Raw genomic sequence first — 18441 nt, forward strand, 5'->3', positions numbered from 1 at the left:
TGGCAATAGATTAGGAGAAGGGGAAGTGCAAAGAGACCTGGGTGTTCTTGTGCACCAGTCGCTGAAGGTAAGCATGCAGGTGCAGCAGGCGGTTAAGAAGGCAAATGGTATGCTGGCCTTCGTAGCAAGAGGGTTCGAGTACAGGAATAAGGATGTCTTGCTACAGTTGTACAGGGCCTTGGTGAGACCACACCTTGAGAATTGTGTGCCGTTTTGGTCGCCTTACCTGAGGAAGGACGTTCTTGCCATGGAAGGAGTGCTGCGAAGATTCACCAGGCTGATACCTGGGATGGCAGGAATGACATATGAGGAGAGATTGTGTCGATTGGGATTATACTCACTGGAGTTTAGAAGATTGAGAGGGGATCTCATCGAAACCTATAAAATTCTGTCAGGCCTGGACAGACTAGATGCAGGAAAGATGTTTATGATGGCTGGGGAGTCCAGAACCAGGAGTCATAGTCTAAGGATAAGGGGTAAGCCATTTAGGACTGAAATGAGGAGGAATTTCTTCACCCAGAGGGTGGTGAACCTGTGGAATTCTGTGCCACAGAGGGCAGTGGAGGCCAGTTCATTAAATATATTCAAAAAAGAGTTGGATATATTTCTTAAGGCTAAAGGGATCAAGGGATATGGGGAGAAGGCAGGGACAGGGTACTGAATTTGGATGATCTGCCATGATCTCATTGAATGGCGGAGCAGGCTCGAAGGGCCGAATGGCGTACTCCTGCTCCTATCTTCTATGTTTCATTCCCTCCCCCTCTCCCCGCTCTCCCACTTCCCTCCGCCTCTCCCCCATTCCCTCCCCCTTCGCTCCCCCTCGCCCCCTCTCCCCATTCTCCCCCTCTCCCCATTCTCCCCTTTCCCTCCCCGTCCCCCCATTCCCTCCCCCTCTCCCCATTCCCTCCCCCTCTCCCCATTCCCTCCCCTTCTCCCCATTCCCTCCCCCTCGCCCCCTCGCCCCCCTCTCCCCATTCCCCCCCTCGCCCCCCATTCCCGCCCCCTCTCCCCATTCCCTCCCTTCCCCATTCCCTCCTCTCCCCCTCTCCCCATTCCCTCCCCCGCTCTCCCCATTCCCCCCCCTCGCCCCCTCTCTGCTCCTCCCCCTCTCCCCCCATTCCCTCCCCTCCCCTCCCCCCCTCTCCCCATTCCCTCCCTCCCTTCCCCATTCCCTCCCCTCCCCCTCTCCCCCTATTCCCTCCCCCTCGCCCCCTCTCCCCCTATTCCCTCCCCCTCGCCCCCTCTCCCCCTATTCCCTCCCCCTCGCCCCCTCTCCCCATTCCCTCCCCTCCCCCTCTCCCCATTCAGGAATACAAGAGTCCGTGTGCAACAGTTAATGTTTATTTAACAATCCACTGAACAAGATGAAACAGCAAACAACCGCCTCCAACGTTCGGCTTTTTTTCTTTATCAGCTCCTGCCTGAATTGAACATTTCCCTTTAAGACAATAAGTTTAATCTGATTATGAAGAACTTTATTTTCCTAAACTGGGATCAACAATGACAAAACCATGTCTGATAGATTGTACTAACAGTGCATGAAATCCAATTGTCACACTATCACTTCCTCATTACTTTTTCCAAAATTCAGAGGCGACAGATCCTGCGTTAATTCACTTCTGTTACTCCCACCACCTTTCCCCTTTTTCATTCCCAAATACACTTGTTTGTCAACATTTCCTTGTCGTGTCAGCCAGATGCAAGAGTTTGTTGATCGGAACTTCCAGAAGATGACAGCAGCAGACACTGGAAAAAGGGGACGGAATTATGATGTTGGTTGAATTGAAAAATGGTTCATCTGTCAGGATATTCTTGTAAGCGAAAGTAGATTAAGGGCATGTCATCATAAACTTATGTGGGTCAGCAATGTGATTCAGCCTTGAAAAGTACCTGATTCGGATCTGGAATGGACCTGATTCGGATCTGGAATGGACCGGATTCTGATCTGGAATGGACCCGATTCATAAGAACATAAAAAGTAGGAGCAGGAGTAGGCCATACGGCCCCTCGGGCCTGCTCCACCATTCAATAGGATCATGGCTGATCCGAACCTAGACTCACGTCCACTTCCCTGCCCTCTCCCCGTAACCCCTAATTCCCTTATCAGCTAGGAAACTGTCTATCTCCGTTTTAAATTTATTTAATGTCGCAGCTTCCACAGCTCTCTGGGGTAGCAAATTCCCTAGATTTACTACCCTCTGAGTGAAGAAGTTTCTCCTCATCTCAGTTTTGAAAGGGCAGCCCCTTATTCTAAGATTATGCCTCCTAGTTCTAGTCTCACCCATCAGTGGAAACATCCTCACTGCATCCACCCGATCAAGCCCCCTCACAATCTTATATGTTTCGATAAGATCACCTCTCATTCTTCTGAATTCCAATGAGTAGAGGCCCAACCTACTCAACCTTTCCTCATAAGTCAAACCCCTCATCTCCGGAATCAACCAAGTGGACCTTCTCTGAACTGCTTCGAGAGCAAGTATATCTTTTCTTAAATATGGAAACCAAAACTGTACGCAGTATTCCAGGTGTGGCCTCACCAGTACCCTGTATAACTGAAGCAAGACTTCCCTGCTTTTATACTCCATCCCCCTTGCAATAAAAGCCAAGATTCCATTGGCCTTCCTGATCACCTGCTGTACCTGCATACTAACCTTCTGTGTTTCATGCACCAGGACCCCCAGATCCCTTTGTACTGTAGCACCTTGCAGTTTCTTTCCATTTAGATAATAACTTGCTCTTTGGTTTTTTCTGCCAAAGTGCATAACCTCACACTTTCCAACATTATATTCCATCTGCCAAATTTCTGCCCACTCACTTAGCCTGTCTATGTCCCCTTGCAGGTTTTTTTATGTCCTCCTCACTCACTGCTTTCCCTCCCATCTTTGTATCGTCGGCAAACTTGGATACGTTGCACTCGGTCCCTTCCTCCAAATCGTTAATATAGATTGTAAAGAGTTGGGGTCCCAGCACTGACCCCTGCGGAACACCACTCGTCGCTGATTGCCAACCCGAGAATGAACCATTTATTCCAACTCTCTGTTTTCTGTTAGATAGCCAATCTTCCACCCATGCCAGAAAATTACCTCCAATCCCGTGATTTTTTATCTTGTGCAGTAATCTTTTGTGTGGCACCTCGTCAAATGCCTTTTGGAAGTCCAAATACACAACATACACTGGTTCCCCTTTATCCACCCTGTTTGTTACGTCCTCAATTCAGATCTGGAATGGACCCGATTCAGATCTGGAATGTACCTGATTCTGATCTGGAATGGAACCAATTCAGATCTGGAATGGACCTGATTCTGATCTGGAATGGACCTGATTCTACATACATAGATACATAGAAGATAGGAGCAGGAGTAGGCCATTCGGCCCTTCGTGCCTGCTCCGCCATTTAATGAGATCATGGCTGATCCTTTAATTCAGTATCCCGTCCCCGCCTTCTCTCCGTAACCCTTAACCCCTTTTGCCCGTAGAAATATATCTAATTCCCTCTTAAATATATTTAATGAGCTGGCGTACACTGCCCTCTGTGGCAATGAGTTCCACAGGTTCACCACTCTCTGAGTGAAGAAATTCCCCCTCATCTCTGTCCTAAATGGTTTAGCCCTTATCCTTAAATTATGTCCTCTAGTTCTGTTTTCACCCACCAAGGGAAACATTCCTTCTGCATCCAGTCTGTCTAGACCTGTCAGAATTTTATACACTTCTATGAGGTCCCCTCTCAATCTTCTAAACTCCAGTGTGTACATCCCTAAACTACATAGTCTCTCCTCATAGGTCATTCCCGCCATTCCTGGTATCAGCCTGGTGAATCGCCGCTGCACCCCCTCCATGGCAAGAACATCCTTCCTCAGATGAGGCGACCAAAACTGTACACAGTACTCGAGGTGTGGTCTCACCAGTGCCCTGTACAGCTGCAGCAAGGTATCCCTGTTCCTGTATTCTAACCCTTTTGCTATGAAGGCCAGCATACCGTTTGCCTTCTTGACCGCCTGTTGCACCTGCATGCTCGCCTTCAGTGACTGGTGTACAAGAACACCCAGGTCTCTCTGTACTTCCCCCTCTCCCAATCTATTGCCATTTAAATAATAATTTGCCCTCCCGTTCCTGCACCCAAGGTGGATAACTTCGCACTTGTCCACATTATAGTGCATCTGCCATTTATCCGCCCAATCGCCCAGTCTGTCCAAATCGCTCTGGAGCTTCCTGGTCTCTTCCTCTGAGCCCACCCCACCTCCTAGTTTAGTGTCGTCTGCAAATTTGGAAATGCTGCATCCGACTCCCTGATCCAGGTCATTAATGTAAATTGTGAACAGCTGGGGGCCCAGGACAGATCCCTGTGGTACCCCACTTGTTACTGCCTGCCATTCAGAAAATGAGCCGTTTATTCCAACTCTCTGTTTTCTATCTGACAGCCAGTTCCCTATCCACGCCAAAACTTTCCCCTTTATCCCATGAGCCTCAATTTTCCATGCTAATCTTTTATGTGGGACCTTATCGAAGGCCTTTTGGAAGTCCAGGTACACCACATCTACTGGCTCTCCCCCATCTATTCTACCAGTTACTCCCTCAAAAAATTCCAATAGATTAGTCAAGCACGATTTACCCTTTGTAAATCCATGTTGACTCTGTCCTATCCTGTCCCCATTTGCTAAGTGCTCCGCTATTTCATCCTTAATGATGGACTCCAGCATTTTGCCCACAACTGATGTAAGGCTTACAGGTCTGTAATTACCTGCTTTTTCCCTACCCCCCTTTTTGAATAGTGGGGTAACGTTAGCTACCCTCCAATCCATCGGCACTGTTCCCGAGTCTAATGAATTCTGAAAAATCATCCTTAGTGCATCCGCTATCTCTAGGGCCACCTCCTTCAGTACCCTAGGATGCATGTTATCAGGCCCTGGGGATTTGTCCACCTTCAATCCCTTTAGCTTCCTTAACACCATATCCTTAGAGATATTGATTTGCGTCAGTTCCTCCTTTGCCAATGTCCCTATTTTTCCCGATATCCCAGGGAGGTTTTTTGTGTCTTCCTTCGTAAAGACTGACCCAAAGTATGCATTTAGTTGATCTGCCATTTCCTTATTTCCCATTATATATTCCCCCGTATCTGACTGCAATGGACCTGATTCTGATCTGGAATGGACCGGATTCTGATCTGGAATGGACCGGATTCTGATCTGTGCACTTGTGCTGAGAACGGGACAGTGGGATTAGTTTTAGATTGTTCTAACCAAGAGCAGGCCCAGGCACAATGGGCTGAATGGCCTCATTAGCTGCTGTAAGTTTGCAAAATGTTTGCAATTCAGAGCTCATCATAATGAAACTATCTTGGGACATGAGAGTTCGGAACAGTGAACATGAGAATGGGATCAGAATGTTTGAACGTGTGTCAATGCTGAATGGAAACCAGTGAATAGTTTCAAAAAATACAACATTCAACAGAATTCACAACTTACAAACACCTGAATTGCGCAAACGATGCCCCTCATTGTCTCAAGCTGATATGATATTGAGAGTATGCACATATCTGTTAATTACTTCATCATTTATATAAAGGTTGGGTAAGCACAACCTGCCCTTTAAAAGTCTGAACTGACTGGTTCTGATTCATTTCTGCTTTCCCAAGTACTCAGCGTTGCCCTGTTGTAATCTGCCAGTTTTGCCATGGAACTGTTAGATCCGTGTATCTTGTTGTTGTGTCCTTCAATAATCAGACAAAAGACTGCAGGGAACGATCAACAGGTGTTTACTGAATGAGGGTTACTCTAGAACTAACTATACAGATCACTACTCAGGGTTTATATACAGGTGTGGTCACTGCCGGTACTACAGTATACAGGAGCTGTAAAAAGTAGTTCTCCCCTTAAAGTTACATACATTACAATTCCTCCCCTTTTAGATTAACAGTACCATAACACTCATTTAACAATTAAATATCAACTAATTACAATTAACACTTTTAACATGCAACATTAGCTGAAAATAGTCTATTTATAAATTCAGTCTTTGGGGAGGCTTCCTGATCCTTTCTGGATAGCGCCTTTCCCGAGTGTCTTGCTCTTGGTGCGGAGGCGATTCTAGCACACTGTCGTCAGTTGATTCATCAGCTTCCAATGCTATTGTTTCTGAGGTAGATGCGACCTGTACGTCGGGTTCCTCACCAGGTACGTATCGCCGAGACATGGGGTTGACTCGTTCCTGTGACTCTAGGATCTGGTCAGCATGGCGTCTCACAATGTTCTCCCCAACATCCACTGTGTACATTCGTGGCCCCTGCCATGTGCATATCGTTCCTGGTTGCCATTTCTCTGTTCGGTAGTCGCGGGCCAAGACTGGTTGCCCTACATTGAAGCTCCTTGTCGGCTTCTCATTGATGTGCTGGAATTGCTTATTCTCAACATCTCTTCGTACATTTGGTCTGAGCAAATCCAGATGAGATCTCAACCTTCGGTTAAAGAACATCATGGCTGGGGCCTGGTTGGTGACTGCATGTGTCGCATTCCAGTAGGTGAACAGGAAATTGTCCACCTTGTGCTGCAGCGGAATGTTGTCATTGTACATAGCCTTTATTGCCTTCTGAAAGGTTTGTACGAACCTCTCAGCCAATCCATTTGTGGCTGGATGATACGGGGCGGATGTGTAACGCCTTACCCCATTCCTTTTCATAAATCTTCGAAACTCTTCGGACACAAACTGTGGTCCGTTATCAGAGCAAATCTGCTCTGGCAAGCCGTTCCTGGCAAAAATGGTCCGTAGGACTGCAATAGTTTTCTCCGTGGTGGTGGAGGACATTTTGATCACCTCAGGCCATTTCGAGTGCGCATCCACGGCTATTAAAAACATTGAGTCCATGAATGAACCAGCAAAATCAATATGCACCCGTTGCCATGGAGATGAGGGCCACTCCCATGGGTGTAGAGGGGCATGTGGTGGTGCATTTTGGACCTTCTGGCATCCTGAGCAGCTCTTTGTTAGGTCCTCGATTTGCTGATCGATCCCCGGCCACCACACATAAGCCCTAGCAAGGCTTTTCATTTTCACCCCTCCCAGATGACCTTCGTGAAGCTCATTGAGCACTCTCTCCCTTAACTTGGGTGGAATTACCACTCGGGATCCACACATCAAGATTCACTGGCATACTGACAGCTGTTCTCTTCTGGATGAGAATGCTGGCAACAGTGAGTCGCCATGTGCTGGCCATCCCTTCACCGTCAAATCATATACCCGAGAGAGTGTCGGGTCATTTCGGGTCTCCTTCTCTATACCAGTGTTAGTTACTGGCAAGCATTTAATTATAGTCGAATGAAATATTTCGACTGGATCCACTGCTGGTGCTTCCTCTGCAGTAGGCAGTGGCAGGCGTGATAGCCCATCAGCGTTTCCATGCTGTTTCGTGCCCTTATACTCGATTTCATATTGGTGCGCCCCTAGAAAAAGGGACCATCTTTGTAGCCGTTGCGCAGTCATCACCGGAACGCCCTTCTTTGGATTAAAGATGGAGACAAGTGGTTGGTGGTCAGTCAGCAAGGTGAACTTCTGCCCGTGCAGATAGTGATTGAACTTTTTCACTCCCCACACTAGGCTGAGGGCCTCCCTGTCAATCTGAGCGTAGTTACGCTCGGCTGAGGTTAGTGACCGAGACGCAAAGGCTACTGGCCTCTCCGAGCCGTCCGGGAATTTGTGCGACAGCACCCGTCCAATGCCATAGGGTGATGCATCACACGCCAACCAAATTGGTAGTGCTGGGTTGAAATGAGCCAACACCTCTTTTGATGTGATCAATGCTTTGCTCTTCTGGAAAGCTCGTTTACATTCGTCACTCCACTTCCATGGTACCCCCGTTTGCAGTAGGGTGTTCAGTGGGTGTAGTACGGTAGACAAATTCGGCAAGAACTTATGGTAGTAGTTCACCAGCCCGAGGAACGACCTCAGCTGTGACACATTTTCCGGTGCTGGAGCCTTGACTACTGCCTCAATCTTTTCAGGGGACTTATGTAACCCCTCTTTATCAATAACGTGGCCACAATACGAGATCTGCTTCTGGAAAAACTCACATTTGTGGCGATTAGCTCGGAGCCCATATTCCTTCAATCTAGTGAGCACCTGCTCCAGGTTGGTGAGGTGATCACTGTCATTTTCGCCCGTGACCAGGATGTCATCCAAATAACACTGGGTCCCTGGGATCCCTTGCAGGACTTGTTCCATTGCCCTTTGCCAAATAGCCGGAGCTGATGCTACCCCGAACACCAGCCGGTTGTATTGGTAGAGACCTTTATGAGTGTTGATCGTGAGGTACTGTTTTGAGGCTTCTTCTACCTCCATTTGCAGGTACACCTGGGCCAAAACAATCTTAGTGAGGCGTTTCCCTCCAGATAGCGAGGCGAAAATATCTTCAATCCGCGGAAGCGGATATTGTACAGTGTGAAGGACTGGGTTCACTGTCACCTTAAAGTCCCCACAGATGCGAACCTTCTTTGGTTCCCCAGGCGTATTACTCAACGACCTCTTCATTACAGGAACGATGGGTGTAGCCCACTTGCTCCAGTCCACTTTGGACAGTACTCCTGAACGTTCCAACCCTTCCAGCTCTGCTTCGACGGATCGCATAAGGTACCGGTCTGGCCTTAAAAAACTTTGGGCTTGCATTTTCCTCTATTTTGACCATTGCTGTTATGCCTTTTAGTGTTCCGGGTTGCTGCTGGAACACTCCTTGTGCGTCAATTAGCATTTTTGACAGTCGTCCAGGTGTGATGTCATCATCCTTTTTGGCATCTACAGTCTGTGCTTGTATGGAATGCCAATCTAGCTGTATCTTCCGGATCCATTCACGTCCTAGTAGTGGTGGTCCTCCATCTGGCAATACATATAGGTCCATTTTTGGTGTTTCCTTGCCGTTATATATAACATTCACCCTTATTTTTCCTTTGGGGTAGACTTTTTGCCCCGTGTACGTCTTCAAGACAATCTTTGTATCTCTCAAGGGTATATGTGAGAATAGCCGCTTGTAGTCCCTTCGGTTTATTACTGTTAGGGCTGATCCTGTGTCCAATTCCATTTTCACTTGGACTCCTGCGATCTTGAGCGTGACCCAGATAGTTTGGTGATCCTCCGTTTTGATCACATTATGTGGTTTCAGACAACCCAGCTCCTTGCTTCCAGAGTCTGTATCGCTTTTCTGTTCCTCTGAACTACTCTCCGTCACCTTATGTACCTTCTTGTACTTCTCCTGTGGAGATTTCTTGCCGCTGGTTTTCTTTCCCGACCTGCAGACTCTTGCTATGTGTCCTACTTTTCCACACTGTCTGCACACTTTGTCCTTGAACCAGCAATCATTATGGTCGTGTGTTGTTCTGCCGCAGCGATAGCACTTCACTGTTCCATATGACATTTCATTTGTGCCATATTCTTGCGGTCTCCGTTGTATCTCTGCCACGGCCCGTGCTGCTGCTTCATGTGATACTGCAATGCTGAAAGCCTTGTCCAGCGTAAGATCCTTTTCTGATTGAAGCCATTTCTGGGTTCCTTCACTTTGAAGCCCACACACAAACTTGTCCCTTAAAGTATCTGCTAGTCCCGTTCCAAACTGGCAGTGTTTCGATAGCTTGTGCAGTTCCATTAAATACTCAGCATTACTTTCATCTTTATGCTGGTTCCTTTTGTGAAACTTAAATCTTTCTGCTATCAGCAGTGGTGTGGGGTTTAAGTGGTCCTGTAGGATTGACACTATGTTTTCAAAATCCTTTTCTACTGGCTTCTCTGGGGTTACTAGGTTTCGCAGTAAGCCATACATTTTTGCACCCATTGAATTCAACAATACCAGAGCTTTCTTGTCATCTGGCACTTCATTCGCCTTGCAGTATACTTCTATGAGTTCGACATATGTCATCCAATCTTCCACTTCATTGTCGAACGCTGTGATACTGCCACTCTTCGGCATTTTTGGGTGTGGTTAGACTGGCTTAAAATGGCTTCTTCCGCGCTTTCCTTTCTTCCCCGCTGTGGCTTAAAATGGCGTCTCCCGCGCTTTCCTTTCTTCCCCGCTGCGGCTTAAAATGGCGTCTCCTGCGCTGCTGCCAACGCCACTCTCGGCGGTTCTCGTGGCAAATGGCGACACCCTGTGGGTTTCGTGCGCTGCTCCTGCGCTGCTGCCAATGCCGCTCTCTGCGGTCCTCGTGGCAATGGCAGCGCCTCGCGTTTTTCTGCGCGCCTCTCTCCCCCGTTGACGCTGCTCGGCCCTTGAACACCGGCTGCGCTCTGCGGGTTTTCCTGCGCCCCTCTCTCCCCGTTGACGCTGCTCGGCCCTTGAACACCGGCTGCGCTCTGCTCTCTCTCGCCTCTCCCCCCCCGTTGATGCCGCTTGGTCCTGAACACCGGCTGCGCCCTGTGCGCTCTGCCCTCTCTCTCTCTCCCCCATCGACGCTGCTCGGCCTTTTTCTGTGCCTCTCGGTCGGGCTCTAGCCCGTCGCTGTCCGGGAAGGGTCTGCGCAGTACCTGTTGCCAGCCAGTTTCGCTGAACCACCGTGACTGGAAAGCCAAGCCTGGCGCTCGACAGCCTCCCCTGCGATGCTCAAATCTCCACTGGATGACTGGGGGGTTGCCCGTGGTCGACGCCCGTGCTTCTGGACTCAGCCTTCTTCCACTGTTCTCCAGGAGCGAATCCCTGGGAGGTGATGCAGAGTTGCAGGTAGGTTCGAATCTGCTCGTCGCCAATGTTAGATCCGTGTATCTTGTTGTTGAGTCCTTCAATAATCAGACAAGAGACTGCAGGGAATGATCAACAGGTGTTTACTGAATGAGGGTTACTCTAGGACTAACTGTACAGATCACTACTCAGGGTTAATGTTGGATCCGTGATTCTTAGAGTATGATGTTTTCCAATAACTACACGGAGGCTGTAACTTAACAATCAACAGGTGTTTAATGGAGTAGGGTAGTCTCAAGACTGGCAGTACAGAGGCATGCTCAAGGCTTATATACAGGGGTGGTCACTGCCGGTACTACAGTATACAGGAGCTGTAAAAGTAGTTCTCTCTTAAAGGTACATACACTACAATTCCTCCCCTTTTAGATTAGCAGTACCCATAATATTCAAATAACAATTAACACTTTAACATGCACATTAAACAACAATAGTCCATTTATAGATTCAGTCTTTGGGGCGGCTTCCTGATCCTTTCTGGATAGCGCCTTTCCTGAGGTTCTTGTTCTTGGTGCAGAGGCGATTCTGGCCCCCTTTCGTCGGTTAGTTCATCCGTTTCCACTGCTACTGTTTGAGGTAGATGCTACCGGTATGTCGGGTTCATCCCCAGGTGCGCGAGACATGGGGTTGACTCATTCCTGTGACGCTAAGATCTGATCGACGTGGCATCTCACAATGTTCTCCCCGACATCCACTGTGTACATTAATGGCCCCTGCCGTGTGCATATCGTTCCGTGTTGCCATTTCTATGTTCGGTAGTCACGGGCCAAGACTGGTTGTCCTACATTGAAGCTCCTTGTTGGCTTCTCATTGATGTGCTGGAATTGTTTATCCTCAACGTTTCTCCGCACATTTGGTCTGAGCAAATCCAGACGAGATCTCAACCTTCGGTTAAAGAACATCATGGCCGGGGTCTGGTTGGTAACTGCATGTGTCGCATTTCTGCAGGCTAACAGGAAATTGTACACCTTATGCTGTAGTGGAATTTCATCATCACACATGGCCTTTATCGCCTTTTTAAAGGTTTGTACGAACCTCTCAGCCAATCCATTTGTGGCTGGATGATACGGGGCGGATGTGTAATGCCTTTCCCCATTCCTTCTCATAAATTTCCGAAACTCTTCGGACACAAACTGTGGTCCATTATCAGAGCAAATCTGCTCTGGCAAGCCGTTCCTGGCAAATATGGTCCATAGGACTGCAATCGCTTTCTCTGTAGTGGTTGAGGACATTTTTATCACCTCAGGCCATTTCGAGTGAGCATCCACTGCTATTAAGAACATTGAGTCCATGAATGGACCAGCAAAATCAATATGCACCCGTTGCCATGGAGAGGAGGGCCACTCCCATGGGTGTAGAGGGGCATGTGGTGGTGCATTTTGGACCTTCTGGCATCCTGAGCAGCTCTTGGTTAGGTCCTCGATTTGTTGATCGATCCCCGGCCACCACACATAAGTCCTAGCAAGGCTTTTCATTTTCACCCCTCCCAGATGACCTTCGTGAAGCTCATTTAGCACTCTCTCCCTTAACTTGGGTGGAATTACCACTCGGGATCCACACATCACTGTCCCCTGGCATACTGACAGCTGTTCTCTTCTGGATGAGAATGCTGGCAACAGTGAGTCGCTATGTGTTGGCCATTCCCTCACCGTCAAATCATATACCCGAGACAGTGTCGGATCATTGTGGGTCTCCTTCTCTATATCCGCGTTAGTTACTGGCAATCGTTCAATTATTGACAATTAAAATATCTCGATAGCGTCCACTGCTGATGCTTCCTCCACAGTAGGCAGTGGCAGGCGTGATAGCCCATCAGCGTTTCCATGCTGTTTCGTGCCTTTATATTCTATTTCATATTGGTTCGCCCCTAGAAAAAGGGACCATCTTTGTAACCGTTGTGCAGTCATCACCGGAACGCCCTTCTTTGGATTAAAGATGGAGACAAGTGGTCAGTCAGCAAGGTGAACTTCTGCCCATGCAGATAGTGGTTGAATTTTTTTACTCCCCATACTAGGCTGAGGGCCTCCCTGTCAATCTGGGCGTAGTTGCGCTCGGCTGAGGTTAGTGACCGAGACGCAAAGGCTACTGGCCTCTCCAACCCGCCTGGGAATTTGTGCGACAGCACCGCTCCAATACCATAGGGTGATGTATCACATGCCAAACGAATTGGTAGTGCTGGGTTGAAATGGTCCAACACCTCTTTTGATGTGATCAATTCTTTGTACTTCTGGAAAGCTCGTTTACGTTCGTCATTCCACTTCCATGGTACCCCCGTTTGCAGTAGGGTGTTCAGTGGGTGTAATACTGTAGACAAATTTGGTAAGAACTTATGGAAGTAGTTCACCAGCCCGAGGAACGACCTCAGTTGTGACACATTTTCCGGTGCTGGAGCCTTGACTACTGCCTCAATCTTTTCAGGGGACTTATGTAACCCCTCTTCATCAATAACGTGGCCACAATACGAGATCTGCTTCTGGAAAAACTCGCACTTGTGGCGATTAGCTCGTAGCCCATATTCCTTTAATCTAGTGAGCACCTTCTCCAGATTGGCGAGGTGATCACTGTCATTTTCGCCCGTGACCAGGATGTCGTCCAAATAACACTGGGTCCCTGGAATCCCTTGCAGGACTTGATCCATCGCGCTTTGCCAAATAGCCGGAGCCGATGCTACCCCGAACACCAGCCCGTTGTATTGGTAGAGACCTTTATGAGTGTTGATCTTGAGGTATTGTTTCGAGGCTTCTTCTACCTCCATTTGCAAGTACGCCTGGGCTAGATCAATTTTGGTGAAGCGTTTACCTCCAGATAGCGAGGCGAAAATATCCTCAATCCGTGGAAGAGGATATTGTACCGTGTGAAGGACTGGGTTCACTGTCACCTTAAAATCCCCACAGATGCGGACCTTCTTTGGTTCCCCAGGCGTATTACTCAACGACCTCTTCATTACAGGAACGATGGGTGTAGCCCACTCGCTCCAGTCTACTTTGGACAGTACTCCTGAACGTTCCAACCCTTCCAGCTCTGCTTTGGCGGCTGGTCGGATCGCATAAGGTATTGGTCTGGCCTTAAGAAACTTTGGGCTTGCATTTTCCTCTATTTTAATCATTGCTGTTATGCCTTTTAGTGTTCCCAGTCCCTCCTGGAACACTTCTTGTGTGTCAGTTAGCATTTTTGACAGTCGTCCAGGTGTGACGTCGTCATCCTTTTTGGCCTCAACCTTCAGTGCCTGTATGGAATGCCAATCTAATTGTATCTTCCAGATCCATTCACGTCCTAGTAGTGGTGGTCCTCCATCTGGCAATATATATAGGTCCATTTTAGGTATTTCCTGGCCTTTATATATCACTTTCACCCTTATTTTTCCTTTGGGGTAGACTTTTTGCCCCGTGTACATCTTCAAGACAATCCCTGTAGCTTTCAAGGGTATATGTGAAAATAGCCGCTTGTAGTCCCTTTGGTTTATGACTGTTAGGGCTGATCCTGTGTCCAATTCCAGTTTCACTTGGACTCCGTCTATCTTGAGTGTGACCCAGATAGTCTGGTGATCCTCCATTTTGGTTACCTTATGTAGTTTCAGACAACCCAGCTCCCTGCTTCCTGAGTCTGTATCGCTTTTCTGTTTGTCTGAACTACTGTCCATCACCTTATGTACCTTTTTGTACTTCTCCTGTGGAGATTTCTTGCTGTTGGTTTTCTTTCCTGACCTGCAGACTCTTGCTATGTGTCCTGCTTTTCCACACTGTCTGCACACTTGGTCCTTGAACCAACAATCCTTCCGGTCGTGTGTTGTTCTGCCGCAGCGATAACACTTCCCTGCTCCATATGACATTTCATTGGTGCCATATTCTTGCGGTCTCCGTTGTATCTCCAGCTGCTTCGTGTGATACTGCCATGCTGAAAGCCTTGTCCAGCGTAAGATCCTTTTCTGATAGAAGCCGTTTCTGGGTTCCTTCACTTTGAAGCCCACACACAAACTTGTCCCTTAACGTATCTGCTAGTCCCACTCCAAACTGGCAGTGTTTTTCGATAGCTTGCGCAGTTCCGTTAAGTACTCAGCATTACTTTCATCTTTATGCTGGTTCCATTTGTGGAACTTAAATCTTTCTGCTATCAGCAGTGGTGTGGGGTTTAAGTGGTCCTGTAGGATTTCTACTATGCTTCCGAAATTCTTATCCACGGGCTTCTCTGGGGTTATTAGGTTTCGCAGTAAGCCATAAGTTTTTGCACCCATGGAATTTAACAAAACCAGCGCTTTCCTAGCATCTGGCACTTCATTCGCCCTGCAGTACACCTCAATGCGTTCCACATATGTTGCCCAATCTTCAACTTCATTGTCGAACGCAGAGATACTGCCACTCTTCGGCATCCCTGGGTGTGAGTTAACTGTCAAAAATGGCGTCTCCCGCGCTCTCCCTTCTTCTCCGCTGGCACAAAATGGCGTCTCCCGCGCTTTCCTTTCTTCCCGCGCTCGCCCTTCTTCTCCGCTGCGGCTTCTAAAAATGGCGTCTCCCGCGCTCTCCCTTCTTCTCCGCGGCTCAATGGCGTCTCCCGCGCTCTCCCTTCTTCTCCCCGCGGACACTGTTCAGCCCTTGAGCCCTGGCTGTGCTCTGCGCATTCTCCTGTGCGCCTTTCCCGTTTCCGCCACTCGCTCCTGAACCCGGCTGCTGCTTTACCCTCTCTCTCTCTGTTTTTGTTTTTCCTCAACGCCACTCGGTTTTTAACCCCCGGCTGCGCCCTGTGCGCTTCACCCTCTCTCTTACCCCGTCGACGCTGCTCGACTTTTTCTCTGCCGTCGGTCAGCTCCAGCCGCCGCTGTCCGGGAAGGGTCTGCGCTGTACCTGTTGCCAGTCTGTTGCTGGATCGTCGTGGCTGGGGAACCAAGCCCGGCTCTCAACAGCCTCCCCGGCGATGTTCACTCTCTGCTGGACGACTGGGCGGTTGCTCGTGGTCGACGCCCGTGCTTCTGGCCTCGACTTTCTTCCACCGCCCTCCCGGATCCGGCGAATCCTTGAAGGGAAATGCAGAGTTGCAGGTAGATTCGAATCGACCTCGTCGCCACTGTTGGATCCGTGATTCTTAGAGTATGATGTTTTCCAATAACTACACGGAGGCTGTAACTTAACAATCAACAGGTGTTTACTGGAGTAGGGTGGTCTCAAGACTGGCAGTATAGAGGCATGCTCAAGGCTTATATACAGGAGTGGTCACTGCCGGTACTACAGTATACAGGAGCTGTAAAAGTAGTTCTCTCTTAAAGGTACATACACTACAGTTAATATACAGGTGTGGTCACTGCCGGTACTACAGTATACAGGAGCTGTAAAAAGTAGTTCTCCCCTTAAAGGTACATACATTACAGGAACGACAGCCTTCGATACAATCCCGTTTTCACTGAACTCCAGCATCAGCCAGTTTAACCTGTATAGAGACAGATGTGCAGGGGAGAGAGAGAGAGAGAGAGAGAGAGAAAGGAACAGGCAAACCAAGATGGAGACGAGAAAGAGAGGGGACAGGGGAAGAGAAAGAAAGGGGACAGGGGAAGAGAAAGAGAGGGGACAGGGGAAGAGAAAGAGAGGGGACAGGGGAAGAGAAAGAGAGGGGGCAGGGGAAGAGAAAGAGAGGGGACAGGGGAAGAGAAAGAGAGGGGGCAGGGGAAGAGAAAGAGAGGGGGCAGGGGAAGAGAAAGAGAGGGGGCAGGGGAAGAGAAAGAGAGGGGGCAGGGGAAGAGAAAGAGAGGGGACAGGGGAAGAGAAAGAGAGGGGACAGGGGAAGAGAAAGAGAGGGGACAGGGGAAGAGAAAGAGAGGGGACAGGGGAAGAGAAAGAGAGGGGACAGGGGAAGAGAAAGAGAGGGGGCAGGGGAAGAGAAAGAGAGGGGGCAGGGGAAGAGAAAGAGGAGAGCAGAAAGAAGAGGTGAGAGAAAGGGGAGGGGAAAAAAGAAGTGGAGGGGTAGAGGGACGAGGAATAAAGAGAGAGAGAGAGCAGAAGAGAGAGACAGTAACAGAGACAGAAATGGGGTAGAGCGAAAGAAGGAGAGAGGCACACAGAAATCGACTGGGAAGAGATTACTGCACTCAGAATGCAATGGGCCCCACTTACGACTCCCAGGCCCCACAAGACCATTTGTATTTAATTAAACTTTACCTCAAACAGTGTAAATTGCATCAAGCTGTGGCATCTCTCATTTAGTCCAAAGCCGGCTCGGTCTTTTATTAATATTCCATGTCTGCACTGTAAATATAATATGACTGTGTTTATTTGCACCACAAGTAGGTTGGATCAGATTTCTGATTGGTTCCCCTTGGAGGAAAAGACACACCCAACAGTTTGTCTGGAATGTGTAATTTGATCCAGTCATTGACACAGGCAGGAAGCAAGATAACTCTCACACAGCCACGTACGGCCTGCCCTGCTGACCTACTCCCAGTCATCAGTTGAGTGATTTAACATAAAATGGTGGAAATCCTCAGCAAGTCAGACAGCATTTGTGGAGAGAGGCAGAGTTAACATTTCAGGTCGATGATCTTTCATCAGAATGTGAAACATTAACTCTGTTTCTCTTTCCGTAAATGTTGCCTGATTTGCTGAGTGAAATCCACAGTAGTGACTATTTTACATAATTTGAGCTGCTAGGTTGGTTTAGTGAGGCACATTCCATTCCACGAGAACAGGTGAGGGTGACAGCATTGCAAGTGACATCACTCGCAGAACCGGAGATATTTAGCATGCGCTGAGAATGACATCATCGAGTGGTCCGGCTCACTTTGGTGGCAAAAACAGGAAGACAGATTATTATCTGAATGGCAATAGATTGGGAAAAGGGGAAGTGTCACGAGACCTGGGTGTCCTTGTGCACCAGTCGCTGAAGGTAAGCATGCAGGTGCAGCAGGCAGTTAAGGCGGCAAATGGTATGTTGGCCTCCATAGCGAGAGGATTCGAGCACAGGAGCAAGGATGTCTTGCTGTAGTTGTACAGGGCCTTGGTGAGACCACACCTTGACTATTGTGTGCAGTTTTGGTCGCTTTATCTGAGGAAGGATGTTCTTGCCATGGAGGGAGTGCAGCGAAGATTCACCAGGCTGATACCTGGGATGGCAGGAATGACGTATGAAGAGAGATTGGGTCGATTAGGCTTATATTCGCTAGAGCTTAGAAGAATGAGAGGGGATCTCATTGAAATATAAAATTCTAACAGGACTAGACAGACTAGATGCAGGAAGGATGTTCCTGATGGCAGGGGAGTCCAGAACCAGGGGTCACTGTCTAAGGATAAGGGGTAAGCCATTTAGGACTGAGATGAAGAGGAATTTCTTCACCCAGAGAGTGGTGAACCTGTGGAATTCTCTACCACAGAAGGTAGTTGAGGCCAAATCATTAAATATATTCAAGGAGTTAGATATATTTCTTGAGGCTAAAGGGATCAAGGGATATGGGGAGAAAGCAGGGACAGGGTACTGAATTTGGATGATCAGCCATGATCTCGTTAAATGGCGGAACAGGCTCGAGGGGCCGAATGGCCTACTCCTGCTCCTATCTTCTGTGTTTCTATGTTTCTCATGCACAGAATGACATCACGGGTCAACCAAAAACTGGACGTTCCCACACAGTCGCTAATCACTCTGTCAAACTAAACAGCATTGTGAGCATCGTGATCCCGGAGAACCACGTGTGCAGTAAGTGCCTGCATCTTGAGAAACTTCAGCTCAGAGTTTTTGAGCTGGAGTCTGAGGTGCAGACA

At 48.4% G+C, this 18441-nt stretch overlaps 1 protein-coding gene across 2 annotated transcripts in view; it reads right to left on the minus strand.

The window, feature by feature from the left end:
- Nucleotides 1-1325: 1325 nt before the first annotated feature.
- The window catches only part of LOC147105428 (uncharacterized), a 233887-nt gene continuing 216771 nt past the window's right edge, over nucleotides 1326-18441 (minus strand). Inside the window, exons 7-8 of one of the 2 annotated variants that reach the window (XM_086011768.1) lie at nucleotides 16849-16935; nucleotides 1326-1438 (exon numbers count right to left, since the gene is read on the minus strand). In XM_086011768.1, coding sequence (XP_085867894.1) covers nucleotides 16886-16935 — 50 coding nt within the window. In that variant the 3' untranslated portion in view covers nucleotides 1326-1438; nucleotides 16849-16885. The remainder of the gene's footprint in view (nucleotides 1439-16848; nucleotides 16936-18441) is intronic. The other variant, XM_086011767.1, reaches the window with a different exon arrangement.

This window comes from Somniosus microcephalus, chromosome 18 (genome assembly GCF_052327205.1).
Source record: "Somniosus microcephalus isolate GS21.2 chromosome 18, FLI_Smic_1.0, whole genome shotgun sequence".
NCBI lineage: Eukaryota > Metazoa > Chordata > Chondrichthyes > Squaliformes > Somniosidae > Somniosus > Somniosus microcephalus.